This window comes from Pelophylax lessonae, assembly GCF_965119305.1.
Source record: "Pelophylax lessonae genome assembly, chromosome: 5".
NCBI classification, from domain to species: domain Eukaryota; kingdom Metazoa; phylum Chordata; class Amphibia; order Anura; family Ranidae; genus Pelophylax; species Pelophylax lessonae.
The window spans coordinates 392,957,869-392,972,068 of NC_138772.1; the positions used below are offsets into that span (position 1 = coordinate 392,957,869).

Here is a 14,200-nt window from a genome sequence, read left to right on the forward strand (position 1 = left end):
AGCTGAACTTCCATCAAAAACTTTGCTTCAGCTAGACACATGCCTGCAGAGCTCTGCAGCCTCCCAGTAATTCTTTGGAGGTCTATGTGGGTTTATGACAAGCCTTGATCCACTTTTAAATCGAAAGTGCATTTGTATTGTCTTTTATTCTTTTTAATAAATCGCTACACCTAGGTAGAGGCATCCTCATGTGTTAGTTTTTCACATGTGCATTAGAATCTCAAGACCTAATTTGAGAGGAACAGCATCCACTTCACCTGGTGTTCCCTACCACTCTCCTGGCCCTCTTATGTGCCCTGTTAAATGACGGTTGTGTTCTAGACAGTGCAATAGCGTATTCATTTTCTTTAGCTTTTACAAGTAGCTTCAGCTATCCAGCCTTGTGTTGCCATGGCTATTTTAAATTAACGTAAAAGATGCAAGCAAAAACTGAATTTTTGTAAAATCTTACCTGTAAAATTCCTTTCTCTGAGTCCTCCGACAGTCGCCGCCTCTTCATATTCGTCACAATGGGGGTTATGACCTTTGCTCCGTAGGAGTAGCTAGGCAACAGAATATGTCAATATTAAGGCTTTTAACATATCCCACCCCCAGGGGGTGGTCCCCTCAGTCAATAACCTCCTACTTCCTGTATCCATACCTCAGTTTCAGTGGAATAGCAGTAGAGTATACAACCAAACCGCAAAAGAGGGGCGGGGGCGGCGACTGTCGGAGGACTATGAGAAAGGAATTTTACAGGTAAGATTTTACAAAAATTCAGTTTTCTCTTACGTCCTCCGACAGTCGCCGCCTCTTCATATTCGTCACAATGGGGAAGTCCCAAAGCAGTGCAAACATGAGGGGTGGGAAACGCAGCCGCGCCTAAGGCAACGCCGTCTTCACATCAGAAAAAAGGAACCTTACCAAAGGAAGGAAACCAGCTGGGAAGCATGAAAAAAAACTCGCTCAACATGAGCAACAACCCAGGAAAAAACAAATAACCTAGGGATAAAAACATCCCAACAGCCAAGGGTCCAAAAACAAAGGGCCCTAAGGAACCGCCGCACTAAGAACCTTGTGGCCAAAGGAAGCATCTGCCAATGCCTGAACATCCACCTTGTAGAATTTTGTGAAAGTGTGAACGGTCGACCAAGTCGCCGCCTTACACACCTGGGCCACAGAAGCCCCATGACGACAGGCCCAAGACGTACTCAGAGATCTGGTAGAGTGCGCCTTCACAGGCATAGGAGGAACTTTTCCCCGCAAAGCATATGCCTGCTCAATGGTCTGTCTGATCCATTTGGCGATGGTAGAAGCCGACGCCGCCATGCCCTTCCGAGGTCCCTCAGGAAGGACAAAGAGAGAATCCGTTTTGCGAAAGGATTTTGTCGAATTCAGGTAAACCCTGACTGCCCTGACAACATCCAAGGAATGCAAGGCCACCTCCTTCGGATGCTTAGGCTTCGCGCAAAGCGAAGGCAAGACAATGTCCTCATTGAGGTGAAATTCGGAAACCCTTTTGGGAAGAAAGGAAGGATTAGGACGCAAGACCGCCTTATCCAAGTGAAGAACCAAATACAGAGACCTGCAGGACAAAGCAGCCAGCTCCGAAACTCTGCGAGCCGAAGTGATCGCCACCAAAAAGGCGACCTTTTTGGACAACAGAGGCAACGAGATCTCCCTGATCTTTTCAAAGGGAGCATGTTGTAACACGGACAGGACAAGGTTCAAGTCCCATGGAAGCAAAGGCTCCCTCTGAGGAGGGACCAGGTGTCGCACCCCTTGAACAAAGGTGCCAACCAGAGAATTAGACGCCACCGGGCGTTGAAAAAGAACGGCCAGAGCAGAAATCTGACCCTTAATCGTGGCCAACGCTAAACGCTGGTCCACGCCCGATTGAAGGAAGGCCAACACCCTCGAAACCGAATACGAGCGAGGGGAATACCCCCTGGACTCACACCAGGCAAAGTAGGCCTTCCAAGTGCGGTAGTATATCTTCCCCGAAGAGGCCTTTCTAGCATTGATCAAAGTATGAATGACCTCCGGAGAGAGACCCCTATCCTTCAGGACCTCGGTCTCAACAGCCAGGCCGTCAAAGCCAGCGACTGTAAAGCAGGATGGAAGATCGGTCCTTGAGACAGAAGATCTTCCCGAAGAGGCAAACGCCATGGATCGTCGACCGCCAGGTTCATGAGGTCTGCGTACCAGGACCGGCGAGGCCATTCCGGTGCCACAAGAATCACCGTGTGCGGTTCCGAGGTCAACCTGCGAAGGAACCTGGACAGCAGCTGAATCGGTGGAAACGCATACATCAGACGATACTGATGCCACGGAGCCACCAAAGCGTCCGACGCGTCTGCCCGAGGATCGCGCGTCCTTGCCATGAACCTTTCCACCATGTTGTTCAGACGAGACGCGAACAGGTCCACATCCGGAAGACCCCACTTCGCGCACAACATCTGGAAGACATCCGGGTGGAGGGACCATTCCCCCTGGTCCAGGGACTGGCGACTCAGATAATCCGCCTGCCAGTTCTCCACCCCCGGAATGTGAACCGCCGAAATCGCCGGGACGTGCGTCTCGGCCCAAGACAGAATGTCGGCCACTTCCCGAGCCGCTCGGGCACTCCTGGTGCCCCCTTGGTGGTTGATGTAGGTCACCGCTGTGGCATTGTCCGTCTGCACCCGAACCGGACAGCCCTGCAGCCTGTCCGTCCAACGTCGAAGGCAGAGATTTATTGCTAGCAATTCCAGAATGTTGATCGGAAGGGATGATTCCGCCTCCGACCAAATCCCCTGGGCGGACAGAACGCCCAGAACACCACCCCAGCCCGACAGGCTGGCATCCGTGGTGACCACCGTCCATGAAAGAGGACGAAAAGATTTGCCCCCCGACACCGCCGGGGATCGGAGCCACCACAGAAGATCCCTTCTGGTGCGATGGCTCAATGCGATCTGGAGATCCAGAGAATGCGGTCGCCCGTCCCACCTGGACAGGATCTCCGCTTGGAGACCCCGCGTGTGGAACTGGGCGAAGGGAATCGCCTCGAAGGCCGAGACCATTAATCCCAGACATCGCATGCACGTCCGGAGGGACGAGCACGGAGCGTCCCTGAGGGACCTGACTTCTTCCTGAAGAGTCCTGAGTTATTCTTCCGGCAGGAAGACCTTCGCCTGGACTGAGTCCAGAACCATCCCCAGATAGGGGAGACGCACCGACGGACACAGCGTCGATTTTGGAAAGTTTATCGTCCACCCAAACTCCTGCAGAGTCTGCACAGTGACTGACAGGTCCGACACCAGACCCTGTTCGGTCGCCGACCGAACCAGGATGTCGTCCAGATACCCCAGGACAGAGATGCCCTGGGCTCTCAACAAAGCCAGAACCGGTGCAAGCACCTTGGTGAACACCCGGGGAGCCGAAGCGAGCCCAAAAGGCAGCACCACGAATTGGTAATGGTCCTCCGCAATGGCGAATCGAAGGTACCTCTGGTGACCCTCGAAAATAGGGATGTGAAGGTACGCATCCTTCAAGTCGATGGAGGCCATGAATTCCCCCGGAACCAGGGCAGCCACCACCGAGCGCAGGGATTCAGAGCCTTTATGTCCAGAATCGGAATCACCTTGCCCTCCTTCCTGGGCACGGTGAACAGATTGGAGTAGAACCCCCGAAATCTGTCCCGATGAGGCACCGGAACCACCACTCCCTGAGCCCGCAGGTCCTGCACCGCCAGGTGCAGAGCCCGCAAACGCTCTGGAGACAGTTGAAGATTTGAGGGAAAAAATCTGCTCTCCGGCCGAGAGAGAAACTCGATCTTGTAGCCGGATCGAACGATTTCCTGAACCCACCTGTCCCGAACACGGGTCAGCCAGGGTTGAAGAAAACCGAGCAAGCGTCCCCCCACCCCAGAACCGGGTGAGGGCGCCCCTTCAGGCAGCACTGTTGTGGGCAGCGGATCCGGACTGGCCGGACTTCTGCTTACCTGTCCACGGCTTCTTCTGGGAGCCTTGGCCTTTGAACGGCTTGCCCTTATAGTGCGACCGAAAGGCACGAAAGGAACCCTGAGAGGGCCGAAAAGAAGCGTTCTTCTTACCGTGGGTCGCCTTAGCCTTGTGGAATTGGGGCAAGAGTGTGCTCTTACCACCCGTGATCCCTTTAATCAGTGTATCCAAGGAATCGCCAAAAAGGCGAGATCCGTTATAGGGCAGATTAGCTAAGGTCTTGCGCGAAGACTGGTCCACAGACCAACACTTCAGCCAAATCAGGCGGCGTGACAACACCGCCACACTGTGCACACGTGCAGCCAACGGAACTAAGTCCAGGTCCGCATCACACAAATACATGACACCCTGATGGATTTGATCCACCATAGCCAACGTCTCTGGAGGGGCCGAGTCAGCCACCAGGACGCGTCTAAGCACCTGCGTCCAATTCGCGACAGCCTGAGCTGCCATAAGTGAGGCAAAAATAGCTTTGAGCATAGAACCGGTAACCGAATAAGTATGACGGGTAAGAGACTCCAGTCTCCTGTCCGTGGCATCCCGGAACACCAGCGTATCCTCAGCAGGAACCGCAGTGGACTTATTCAAAACCGCCACCGCATGATCCACCGGAGGTGGCACACACCAACGTTCATCAGTAGCGGGCGTGAAAGGATAACGCAGCTTGAACCTACTTGGCACAGAAAAAGGTTTCTTTAGAGTGCGCTATTGTTCACCAACAGAGCGCTGAAAATCCTCAGTACAAGGAAAAACCTGCGAAGTTTTGCGCCTCCGCTGTGTCCCATAGAAAGCCAGAACGGCAGGTGGACACGGTTCATCCTGTAAATGCAGCGTTTGTTTGATAGAAGCAATCAACTCATCCATGAGTGCAAGCTCTTCAGACGAGCCAGGGGGAGAATCATCAACCCCCTCAACCTCAGCGTCACCCTCCGACCCTGCAAGGTCCAGGGACGAACGGGACCCCGATAAGGGGACCCCAGCCATAGCAGCCCCATCACCTTAGCCCTCTGAATCAGATGATATAGAGAGTCTGGGCTGTTTAGTGGATTGAGCAGCCACCAGCATTTGCACCTGAGCGGCAAGGTTAGCCACTACAGTAGCCAAATCACCCCCTGGGGGGGAAACAGCAGCCCCTTGGCCTCCCACCAAAGTGAGAGGAAATTTGCTTTCCTGAGAATCCATGCCCCCAACAAAAAAATTTAGCAGGAGAAGAAAGTAACTATCCCCCAAAAGCGCGATCAGCGCAGCCCACCGCACTCACACACCGACCCCAACAGGGAAAGGCACAAAAACTCAGGCAAGGATTCAGGATAGAGAGGATAAAAAACCTGCAGAGACCACCGCTGCTGCTGCCTCGGTGCGCCCAGGAGAAGAGGAAGTGATGTAATACAGGGCGCTCTATTAGAGCCTATGGAGGCTACAAGAAAATGGCCGCCTGCAGTGCCAGCATGAGGCCGGAGCGATCGCCGCCAAAATGGCGGCGTTTGGCGCCGAAAACGCCGCTCCCGCCCCTTCATACAGTGAAACACCAGACACATGCAGTATAATAAAAAACAATGACAGTCCGCCGCAGCGGTCGCCTCAAGTATGCACAAACATGATCCACATCATGCCCCGCAGCACACAGCCTGTCACACAGTAAAATCACAGCACACATCCTGTACAGAGACAGTGCAATATAGCCCCCCTCCTTGCATGCCACAGAGTGCAGCTAAAAACAGATAGGGAGTCCAACAGTGTGAACAGGGCCAGGGTTACACAGTCCCAGACTGACCCCCCCCAAACAGACAGGTCCCCACACAGATACACTTACCTCCTAATATGGCATTGGGAACCCGCACAAGCGATCAAGCCACTGCACATGGGACAGGGAGAGTCGCAGCCAGGACGCAGTAGAATTGCGGAGCGATACCGCAAGGCGTCCAGTGAGGTAACCACCTCACCATAGCATCCCTGCAGCGAACAGGGATGGGTCGTTCATTGCGCCAGGAAAAATACCTGACTGAACGCTCAATGGCAGGCTGGGAAGCCACTGACCCACAACCTGCGACCAGTGGGGTCAGCCCGAGACCCAGCCCGCATGATCCTCTTCATCAGAAGAACTAACTAATGCTGACAAAAATAACAGCTAACTAAAGCGAGAGAGAAAAACTCAAATAAAATCAAAAAAGAGAAAAAGGCTGAGACAAAATGCCCCAGCATAGAGACATCCAGCTACTCCTGACAAGCTAGACATTGAAACTGAGGTATGGATACAGAAAGTAGGAGGTTATTGACTGAGGGGAACCACCCCCTGGGGGTGGGATATGTTAAAAGCCTTAATATTGACATATTCTGTTGCCTAGCTACTCCTACGGAGAAAAGGACATAACCCCCATTGTGACGAATATGAAGAGGCGGCGACTGTCGGAGGACGTAAGAGAAATAAGGCTTTTAGTCATAAGATTCTGCACATGTGGACATAAATCAGAGCCTTTCTGGAGAACTGTGTCAAGGCTTGTTTTAGAGCATCAACACAAAACAGCAAAATGGAGGATAATTGCTTTAAGTGTTCCGCGAAAGCATGGTCCTGGAATACAGGATCCTGTTGGTTGTTCATTGCCCGATTCCAGTTAGCTGCAGTTTGACAAACAGAATTTGCAGCAACAGCTGGTTGCAGAGCTGGGCCTGCAAGAGTAAAGAGAGCCTTTAAAAGCATGTCAAACTTTCTGTCAGGAGAATCTTTAAAAGGAGGAACATCTTCAAAGGTGTGTCATCAAAGTGAGATGTTTGTTTAGGGGTAAGATGGCAGGATCACTTTATTGTGAACTCTTTTTCTGCTAGAGTTCAGAAATAATTATTGAAGGGGTGAATCTCTTTCAGAACTCACCCAATTATAATAGATTGCTCATTCTATCTATTCATGAATGGGGAACATCTTTTTAGACTTAGCAGGTCTCTTGGTACCCAAAGGGGCACAGCAAGTTGGAGGAGATTCAGGTGTAACAACGCCAAGACTTTTGTGCACAGTCAAAGTGAGCATATCCACATTGTTAAGTATATTTAGTGAAGCCAAAACATCAGGTGTCTAGGAGCCTGGGTAATAAATCATCAGGGGCCTCTAACACTGCCTTCAGGTCATCTTTATCCCCCTCAGTGACTGCTTCCTCTAAAGGTGACATTTCGCTTTCCAACTCTGGTAGAGAAGGTAGGGGTGGAGAAGGAACCTGGATCTTTTGAGCCCTGAACAGTGCTGGCTGTATTAGCCCTGGTTCACACTGCCACGACTTGTCATACGAATTAAGAGTTCAAGTCGCATGCCAAGTTGCTCCCTATTAACTGCAATGGATCTGTTCTAATCGGTGCGACTCAAGTCGCTCCAACTTAGAAAAAGGTTGCTGCACTACTTTTGGTGTGTCTTCAGCAGGACTTGCATTGACTTCTGTTAAAGAAGTCATATGCTAGCTGCAGTGAAGTTGCGCTAGGATGTCTGATTTAAAGTCATGAATGTGTGAACATGGGGCTAAAATCTGTTAGCTATCCGAAATTGAAACATGGTTGCAGAAAAATCTGCCTTAGCCAGGAAGGCTGCTGGTTGGGTACCAGAGATAGAGCTAGAATCCGCCATTTATATCATTGAGGAAATTCCTCTGTGGGGCACTCAAGGAATGGGGCAAGCATGTACGTGAGGGAGTATGCAGCAACCTGTCCTGTAGAAAGGCCTCATCAAAAAAGGATGGGAGGAAGTGCTCAAATACCTTATAGGCTTTAGGTGTAAGTGGTGGTAAACTGTGCGACCTGTGGTGTAATCTGGTCCTCCACCTAAGACAAAGCTAAGTGGTGTAATTTTAGCATCAAGCTTGAAAAGTTTACCACTGTAAGTGAATGCATTTCAAGCACATTTCCAGTTTACTGCTAGTATTAAAGTATAAACGCATATTGTTAACGATGCATAAAAACAGGGTAAAGCAAGTAATGGAAATATTATTATAACTTAACTTGCAGCGGGGCTACATTAACAATTATATACAATGGATTTAAAAAGTTTACACAACCCTGTTGATATGTCAGGTTTCTGTGATGTAAAAAAATTAGACAAAGATAAATCCCTTCAGAACTTTTTCTACCTTTACCAATGCTACCCAAGCCAATTCTGACACTTCTCTCCTATATTTAAAAATCATATTTTTTTTGCTAGAAAATTATTTAGAACCCTTTCAAACATTATATGTGTTTTTTAGCAGAGACCCTAGGGAATAAAATGGTGGTAGTTACAACTTTTTATGTCATACAGTATTTGCGCAGCAATTCTTTAAACACTTTTTTTTTGGAAAAATAAAAAAACAAAGTACTGAAGTTAGCCCAAATTTTTTGTATAATGTGAAAGATGATGTTATGCCGAGCAAATACATACCTAACATGTCACGCTTTAAAATTGTGTACACTAGTGGAATGGCACCAAACTTCGGTACCTAAAAATCTCCATAGGCGACAAATTTTTTACAGGTTACCTGTTTTGAGTAAGGCTTGCCATACATGTTCAACTTTTGTTGTACAATTTTCTGTCAGATCTACCACAAACCACATAATGTGAGGTCAAAGCTAAACAACACATTCACTTGTATCCAATTAGGCAGGCCTTCGTACTACATACTTGAAGGTAAATTTCAAGAAAATCTGACAGCAAACTGAAAGAAAATTGTATTATGTATGGCCAGCCTTACAGAGGGGTTCTTGGGCCAAACTTATTGCTCTTGCTCCAATGTTCGTGGCGCTACCTAATATGTGTGCAACGTACGTATGAGATCGCTTCAGCGTGCGAGCACACGGCGATGGGGGCGCTTTTACATTTTTTTTTTCAAATGATGATTTCACTTTTATATTTTGACACTTTCCATAAACATCCCTCGTAATATGAAAAGTGCATGACAGGCCCTCTTCTTTACATCGTGATCTGGAATCTACAACTCCCCAGATCTCACCTGTAGGCTGGAAAGCCTGAGATAAAAAAATAAGTGATCTCCCCAGCCAAAGAAACAGAAGTGTTTTGATCTGCGGAGGCTGGACGTGACGTCATAACATCGGGCCTGGACTCTAAAGGTGAAAGAGATAACCGACTCGCCACCTGTAAAAACAATCAATCAGCTGAACAGCCAACTAGGATTGTTTTTACATGACAGGGAATCGCCAACAGAAAAAGATGATATCCCCACTCAAAGTCTACAACGTTACTGAGCGGAAAGTAGTTAATGTGATCTATAAACTGTACAACTCAATTGAACAACAAACTGAAATCTTTGAGGGGGGAAGTAAAAGTAAAAAAACTAAAATAATATGGTTGCAAAAGTGTGCACACCCTCTTATAACTGGAGATGTTCACAATTAAGGCCCCTTTCACACAGGCGGACCGTTCAGATCCGCCTGTTCGTTTTTTTGGCGGATCTGAACGGTCCCCCCATGCATTCCTATGGGGCATCGGATGTCAGCGGAGACATGTCTACTGACATCCGACCCGATCCGATCCGTCAAATCTGGACGGATGGAAACCCTATTTTCCATCCGTCCATCGGACCCCCATAGAGATGCATGGGGAACTGACAGCTGTGTCTCCACACACAGTGCAGAGACACAGCTGTCATCCTTCTGCTCAGCGGGGGATCGGCGGCTCGATCCCCCGCTGAGAAAAGCGGAATCCGTCCCACGGACGGATAGTGTGAAAGGGGCCTAAGCAATCACATTCAAACTCATGTTAAATAGGAGTCAATACACACCTGCCATCATTAAAAGTGCCTCTGATTAACCCCAAATAATGTTCAGCTGTTATAGTAGGTCTTTCCTGACATTTTCTTTCCTCTCATTTTTGCATCCTACAGCAAAAGCCATGGTCCGCAGAGAGCTTCTAAAGCATCAGAGGGATGTCATTGTTAAAGGGTACCAGTCAGGAGAAGGGTACAAAAGAATTTCCAAGGCATTAGATATATCATGGACAGTCATTTAGAAGAGGAGAAAATATGGCACAACAGTGACATTATTAAGAACTGGACATCCCTCCAAAATTGATGAAAGGATGAGAAGAAAACTGGTCAGGCAGGCTGCCAATAGGCCTACAGCAACATTAAAGAAGCTGCAGGAATATCTGGCAAGTACTGGCTGTGTGGTACATGTGACATCAATTTCCCATATTCTTCATATGTCTGGGCTATGGGGTAGAGTGGCAAGATGGAAGCTTTTTCTTATGAAGAAAAACATCCAAACCTGGCTAAATTTTGCAAAAACACATTCAAAGACTCCCTTAATAGCATGTGGGAAAATGTGTTATGGTCTGATGAAACCAAGGTTGAACTTTTTGGCCATAATTCCAAAAGATATGTTTGGCGTGAAAACAACACTGCACATCACCAAAAGAAGTGAGCCGTTTTCTCCTCTTTTATGCCCTTTTGTGAAAGTGTGTTTGTTAGGAGGCACTGCGGATATACAGATTTCTCCAAAATTTAAAGGAGACTTTGCACCTGCAGTTTGGGACTGACTTATTTATTACAGGGGTCAAAATTAAGAAGTGAGTTTATTACCTTTTGGAGTGTCCGGTGGAATAGATCTAGCACACCAGCCCACAATTTTGCAGATACCTTAATTAATAAATTGCACTTTTAGATGAAGTTTTCAGTGGAGAACTTTACTGATATCACTATCTGAGAAACAAAAGTGACTTTCTTACTTGGATTGCACAGATTTATGTGAACACTAGAATTTTTGACACAGTTCTTTATAGTGATTGATATTATTGAAGGTTTTTGATTATTTAATACTTTTTATGCATTTCATGTACAAACTATAGTATGAGTAGAGAACTCACAGACCTCCAAAACTACTAATGACAAAGTTGTGCAATACTATGACAGAATGCAGTAAAAGTGTTACATAACCTTTTTGACACTCTTCTTTGCGGTCAGAGAATACCAAGAGATCTCTAGCGAATACTGGATTTCCTGTTGCATTGAATTGTTTTTTTCCATTAATTATGTGTGGTAAAGGCCTTGAAAAAAAAAATCACAACACATGCATTAGATTTATTTCTGAATTGCAATATGTAAGAGAAAAAAATGATTGTTCTTCACTACAGCAAGAACAATTAGGATAAAAGACAACAGTCATACAGATAAAAAAAATAAAATAAATATACAGCAATGTCAACCTCAACATTTTTCACTAAAAAACAACAGTTATTTTGTTTACCTGATTTTAACTGTTTGCTGCTAACAATATAGCTTAAAATAGATATGTGGCCAGGCTTTGGGCATTATAGTATAATACAGATTTAATAAATAAAATTGCCGCACTAAAGTGTATACAATAAATCAAAACATATAGTTCATATCATAAAGAAATCGTTTGTGCCCTACCATTCATTAGGTAAACTTTTTCCACATGTTCTAAAAGAGGGCTCTAGTGACAGGCTTGCAGCAATTGTCTAAAAAAACATTTCGATTTTAACATCTGTTTTTCAGATACCAAGCCGCCAGATTCAAGGCTAATCTGAGGATTCAGAATTGGGCCCTATGGTATTGGGTCCTCCCTCACTGGCAGAAAGACCAGAGGCGCCAAGGCCAGTGACTGCAGGAAAACCAAGGTCTCTTGGGCCAAAAAGACAAACAAGATCTGTCCTTTCTAGCAGAAACTTGTGAAGTAGTTCTGGAATTAGGTATAAGGAGGAAAAGCGTAAAAGAGATTGAAATTCCAAAGGTTCTGCCATGGCATCTATCGCCACCACCGTATCCATTGGATTTAGTGAAATTTTTTTTGTGCTTTTCTATTTGCCTGTGAGGCCCCAGATATCTGTGAGCGAGGAGAAAACCTCTGGAATGTCCCAATGCACAAAACGATGACTAAGAAAGTCCCCCAAGGTGTTTTGCTTCCTTTTCAGGTGTGTTGCTAAGATGGATGCTAGATTAGGTTCTGCCCATTTCAGAATGCTTTGAGCAATTGTCTGAAGATACGGACTCCTTGTACCCCCCTTTGTTGATACATGCAACAGGGGTAATATTGTTTGAGAGAATTTGGAACTGAAACACCTTAGGTGCTTTCTCCACTGCCACAATTGTTTGCCCTCTGGTCAGGACCTGCACTAGGGAATCTAGAGTATCTTTGGACCCATTCCAGACTTTCAAAATAAACAACTGAACTTTTGTGGTAGAACCTATCACTTAGTACCCAGTGTTGGTGGCCATCATCCTGATATATAGATACAAAGAAAGTACCCCCAATGATTTGGGACTTTACATGCCACTCAAACACTGAAAGAAGGATATAATAGTGTGTATAAAAATCAAATTTTATTACATAACAAAAAAATATAACTACACAAACATAATATGGCTAGCAAATGCTAGACATACAAAAACTTTAAAAACCTGCAAGTACAGGTGAAACCCTTCTTCAGGGTCAACCAGAGTTCAATATACAATGTTTACCTGTGTATGAATATAAATTGTATTTAAACATTTTATAAATAAAGAAGTATTCAAAGTACAAAGATAATACATGTTGTATAGAGTGTATCAGATGTCATAATCTTCAAATATAGGTACCTACCCAAAGGAGTTTTCTTTGTAGGGGTAACTGGGCTGTCAATTAAAATCGGTATCAACCGAAAAGAAGGTGTCTGGTCTCATAGAAGATATGATTAGCTGAGAAGAAGAGTATTAAAGAGATGGCTGGCAATTGACAACATCGTGGGCGCCACAATGATCCATAATTGGTCCTAGACGGTCCCCATGAGTAAGTGGGCAAGTATAGTGTCTCAGTAGTCGCTAGATGGTAATAGGGTGAAGAGATATAGGTGCATGAGTGGATAGTATAAAAGTCTCCTGATTGATTGTAATAAGAATAAAAGAAAAGGGGGAAAAGGAAGTGGTCTTATCATACCTCTTATGAGTAATTGTTGCTCATGGCTAGAGGTAGGCGGAGTATGTAGGAGTAACGATTTCAGGACGTAGGTAATGCCCCGGAGGTGGAAATATAATTGTATGTGGAAAAAAAAAGGGGGGGGGAGGGGGGTAGAAGAAAACGGGAAGAAAAAGGGACATAAAAGATGGGGGGGAAGAGAAAGTGAGTTAAATCTCCCAACCATCTTGAATTAGTGACAAAAATAATGTACAGTGGTGAGGGAAGGGAAGGTGTGCCCACAAGCCAAAAAGGAAGAAAAGAAGATTGGGTGAATGCTTTTGGAATCCCAAAGGACATCTGAGAAGGAAGCCATAATTGGTTTCAATGGGCTCATATTGAATAAAGCCTGATTGTTGTCTCCAGGAAGGTTCATCTATATGGCATAATGTATGGAATATCAAATTATTATTACCATAGTACTAAATACAAACAATTTTCAATATCGCAAACTTATTAAAGTTTGTCGGTCCACAAAGGGGACCATAGGGACAGTACCGGTTGTTTGTTTGTTTATCAAAATATTTAAAAGATTCTAGGTTGAAATGGTCATTGTAATGCCATCACTGGAGATCAAGCCATATTCAAATAGAAGTGACCATGTAGCCACCTGAGAATAGTGTAGCAGTAAGATGTAAACCAGCATAGTTGCCTAAACCAAAAAGCCAAAATCACTTCAACTAGAGTAGAATCCAAGGAATGACCCACAACTATGTGTAGAAAATGCCACAGTGCTCATATATGGGAAAGCAGTGAATTGTAATAATTATAATAGGTGCCTAGAGTGAAAGCCGATTGTTTAGAAGAATAGTTGTGGCCGTATGCCTACCTGCGTCTTGTCTTTATGAGAACAGACAGCCTCTGCAAGGATGAGGAGTACACAGCCCGCTATAAGGCAGCCATGAGGACGCCGGCGGCTGTGCAGTAGCGCCGCGCCCTCCGACCTCCACAGCGATTTGGCCAATTGGATCACCTGCCGTCAGAGCGCAGCGCCCGCCCCCACCGGAAAGGGAGGCCGACGCTGCGCTTCAGCTGCACCAAAAAAGGACGGGAAATGCGTCATCACTTCCACAGGAGAGATCCCCGGGAGGATGAGCCACCCATTAAAAGGGGACGTCCTGGGGAGGAGCGCCCCCTACCTGTGCCGGGGGAACTCACAGAACCAGTCAGAGCCAGCCAGGAAAAAGAGAAGAGAGAAGAAAGACAAATAGGAAGAAGAGATGAGATAGATAGGAACTGGGGAAGCTCATAAAGTTAAATATCAGTCCAAGGACCGTAGGGAATTTTTTAGTGGGACTGGA

General features: G+C 46.3%; 1 protein-coding gene across 1 annotated transcript in view; it reads right to left on the reverse strand.

The window, feature by feature from the left end:
• Nucleotides 1–14,200, reverse strand: part of SMCHD1 (structural maintenance of chromosomes flexible hinge domain containing 1) — a 1,054,086-nt gene that overhangs the window by 109,660 nt on the left and 930,226 nt on the right. The window contains exon 44 of the mRNA XM_082259552.1: nt 10,883–10,992. Coding sequence (XP_082115678.1) covers nt 10,883–10,992 — 110 coding nt within the window. The remainder of the gene's footprint in view (nt 1–10,882; nt 10,993–14,200) is intronic.